Source organism: Calonectris borealis, chromosome 5 (genome assembly GCF_964195595.1).
Source record: "Calonectris borealis chromosome 5, bCalBor7.hap1.2, whole genome shotgun sequence".
Taxonomy (NCBI): Eukaryota; Metazoa; Chordata; class Aves; order Procellariiformes; family Procellariidae; genus Calonectris; species Calonectris borealis.
The window spans coordinates 38,961,113-38,964,696 of record NC_134316.1 but is presented as its reverse complement, the minus strand read 5'-3'; the positions used below and the strand labels follow the sequence as shown (position 1 = coordinate 38,964,696).

Here is a 3,584-nt window from a genome sequence, read left to right as displayed (position 1 = left end):
GCGGCGGGGAGGCGCGGGCTGCAGCTGAGGATCAGCTGCTGAGGGGAGCGGGGAGGAGCCAGCGGGATCAGGAAGCGGCGGAGTGTCTAACACCTCTCTGCCATGGCTGGCTAAAGAAAAATCATCATAACCATAACAAGGGGGGAAGCGGGGGAGGGGAGGCGGCGGCGGGGGAAGGGGCGGCGGGGGAAGGAGCGTCGGGGAGCGGCGCAGGCGGCAGCATGAAGAGGAGAGGCGGCCGGGGGGGCAGCATGCGGTCGGTGGTGGGGTTCCTGTCCCAGCGGGGCTTGGAGGGGGACCCCCTGCTCACCCAGGACTTCCAGCGGAGACGCCTGCGGGGCTGCAGGAACCTCTACAAGAAGGACCTCCTGGGCCACTTCGGCTGTGTCAATGCCATTGAATTCTCCAACAATGGAGGCCAGTGGCTGGTCTCAGGTAAAGCGAACGCTCCCCGTCCCTCGCCCCCTCCCGCCGCCCCCTCCCCAGAAAGCATCTTCCTCCTCCTCCTCGGCCGCCTCCCCCGCGGCCCGGGGGGAGGGGAGCCGCGGCGGCGCTCAGAGTCATTTCTCAAACCCACCGGTGCCCGGGAATAGTGTTTCCCAAGTAGAGATCTAAAATGGTTGACAGGTTTTAAATTCTTCTATTATTGGGGGGGGGAGCCCTGGACAAAGTTTTTACGAGAGTGTTTCCAGTGCGCGGGGGCTGGAAGCTGGGGGTGCCCCTTTATTTGCTGGCTCGCGTGTTTTGCCCCTTAAAAGGGGATTTTATTATTTTTGGGGGGACGACGACGGAGGGGAAACAAACCCGCGGCGTGCATTGTGGTGACATTTGTCAGCGCTGTGCCCCGGGCCGGCTCAGCAGGGGAGGGGCGGGGGTCAGCGGTCGCTGCCGGGGGGCGGGCGGCGGGCCGGAGTTTGGCCGGGGAGGGGGGCTGCAGTCCCGCTCGGTGTCGGGCGGGGAACCGGATCGGTTTAATTTAGGAACTGGTCACTTTGGGACCAGCCCCCCCATCTTCTTTTGGGGGAGGGGAATAGGGTTTTGTTTTGTTCCTCCTTCCTCCCCTTGCAGGGCGCGTTTGGGGAGGGGGGATTATTTTCGTGGGGATGTTCTTTGGGTTCAGGTCCCCCCTGGTGCCTGCCCGGGGCTGAGGGAGCCATGGGGGGTGGTGGGGGGGAGACTGTCAGGTAGGAGGGAAGCGAGGGCTTGACATTAGCTGCGACACCGAGGACGGGGAAAGGCTCTGCACCCCCTTCCCCCCGCCGGGGAGGGGCTCGGCGGCCGGTTGCCCGCCTGCCCCCACCCCAGCAGCGCTTGGCGCAGGTGCCTCTTCCTCCTTCCCCGCCTCCGGGCTCGGAGGGGCGGCGGGGGAAGGAGGCAACTTCAGGCCGGGGCCTGGCCGGGCGCTGCAGGCCGCGCTCTCCCGGGCGGCTCTTAGCGACAGGCCGGGGAATCGAGGGCCTATCCCGCCCGCGGCGGGGCACGGCTCGGCGCCCCGAGGGCTCGGGCCTTGAGGGGCCGCGGCGCTCCTCTCCCGCCGCGTCCGGGGGACCCCGCGCCCCGCTGCGAGGGGGCAGAGCTCTTCGGGGCGGCGGGAGGGGGCTGCCAGCCCGGGAGGGGCTGCCCTTGCCGCGCCGCCCCGGGGACGGCCTGGCCGCTGAGCGCGGTGTCCGTTGCAGGCCGCGGGCGGGGGGCGTCGTGTCCCGGCCGCCCCACGCCTTCGGGGGAAGCGGGCTGGAGGGAACGGCCCCCCTTCCCCAGCTCTCCCGCGGCCTAGGGCTGCCGGCAGCTCCCTCCCGTGTGGTGGCCGGGCTGCTGCAGGGAGCGCCCGTTCCCTGTCGTGTGGGGCAACCGCCCTCGGTGGAATTGCAGAGCTCCTTGGCATAAGGCCGTAGCAGCTTTGATGAGAGTGGTCTCTCCGCTTGCAAGAGGGTAATGGCCTGGTTACCAGCCAAGGGGTGGAGGAGGGACGAGAGGGTCTCGGTTTTGCCTGGCCACCCTCTGGTGGGCTGTAGATAGCGACAGGGGCTACTGAGGAAGGTGATGGGGGCATGGCTGAGCGGACTGCTTATTGCCTTGCCGTGGTGTCTGGGCTGAGGCAGGCTCTGTCACACAAAGATATCAGTAATAACTCCAGAAATAACACGGGGGTTCAATAAAAAGTTATTACGGCTGTTTGATTGCCTTTAAGCAAGGGCAGAATAAAAACACCTTATAAACATAGAGTGGAAGCTGATATACTGAGACCTTCCTAAATTTAACTTTCTTACCTGAAACTTTTAAGAAACTTAAAAGCATAAGTCCGGTGATTTCTGGAATAAGTGTCTATGAAGGATCTTAGTGTTACTGGCAGGGATTCTTTTATCTATATGCACATGCAACTTTTGAGATACGCATCCATTTATGTTGTGAATATACTTATATATATTTATACACGCACATATATATTTATATACACGTGTGTGTGTTGGAAGGGAATACTGATGCATCTATTCTAGAGTTCCCAGATGTGCTAGAGCTGGCATGCTGGTTGGTACTGGTCCTTCTCAAGTAGAGCTATGTATTTCTAGTTGAGCTCAAGTGCATCGGTTGTTGCTTTTTTATTTTCCATAATAAGTGATGGAAACACCATCAGTATTTTCTATTCTTCTTGCTCAAGAAAGCCTCAGGAGGCACTTCAGGTCTTGCCATATCATCGATGCACTTACCTATGTTGACATCCATTCTTTAGGTAGAAGCAGAAAAAGTTGAGAGCTGGAAGGATCTTTAAGAATTAATTTTGTCCGAACTGCCTGAGTCAAGGTAGGTGCGGTGAGAGAATGGAGGCAGATTTCCATCACGTGGACATCTAAAGAAGCATAGGTAAAAGGAATGCTTTCAAACTATGTCCAGTTTTCAATTTCCTAACTTCTCTTAAAGCTACAGAATGTTTACAGGGGTTAAGTTTTTCCTCAGTATGTAAGAGATAAATGGTACTAGAGTTCTACTGTCCTAAATGTCACGAAATGACTAGGAAGCAAGGAGAAAAAAAAAAAAAAAACAGGGTTGGGGAGAGGATACTTAAGTTATATGTGTAGCAGTGCACAAATTTGGGATAATTAAGAACAGACTACCTTAAGTCTGACCTTGTACTGATGCCCTGAGAAAATTAAGAGCTCTAATTATGGTAACTGTTTTTAACAAAGTTTTACGTTATCTGTGGCCACAAGATCTAGAATGCTTCATGTGACATAGCAACAGCAGGCAGGTGCTTTGTTCTTCCTTCAAGAATAAGAAATTAAAAGGCAAAAGACTTATGGATACTCTGTTAAATTTCTTGCCATTGTAAGCCCAGGCTTCATTAAAATTGCACTCAAAACACTCCTTTTTTAAGGTCATACTTAATCTTGAAACTCTGATAAATAGCAAAAGCGGGGAAAAAACAGTACGAAGGAGAGTTCGGATGAAAGATAAAGGAAGGGTATAAGCTGCCTCTAATCTGAAGTTTTCTAGAAGAGTTGCTTCAGAAGACTTCCAAATGCAGATAAAGCCTTAGAATAGATGGCATGTGGGTCTCTCCTCCCTCAAAATAGTCAGTGTGCTGAGGT

General features: G+C 55.5%; 1 protein-coding gene across 4 annotated transcripts in view; it reads left to right on the top strand.

The window, feature by feature from the left end:
• Positions 1–121: 121 nt before the first annotated feature.
• The window catches only part of DCAF5 (DDB1 and CUL4 associated factor 5), a 77,729-nt gene continuing 74,266 nt past the window's right edge, over positions 122–3,584 (top strand). The window contains exons 1-2 of one of the 4 annotated variants that reach the window (XM_075151919.1): positions 268–435; positions 2,729–2,799. Coding sequence is in view for 1 of the 4 variants with exons in the window: in XM_075151917.1 (XP_075008018.1) it covers positions 222–435 (214 nt within the window). In the remaining 3 variants the exon portion in view is untranslated. Of the gene's footprint in view, positions 436–1,827; positions 1,930–2,728; positions 2,800–2,929; positions 3,583–3,584 lie in introns of those variants that run through there. The other 3 variants (XM_075151917.1, XM_075151923.1, XM_075151922.1) reach the window with 3 other exon arrangements.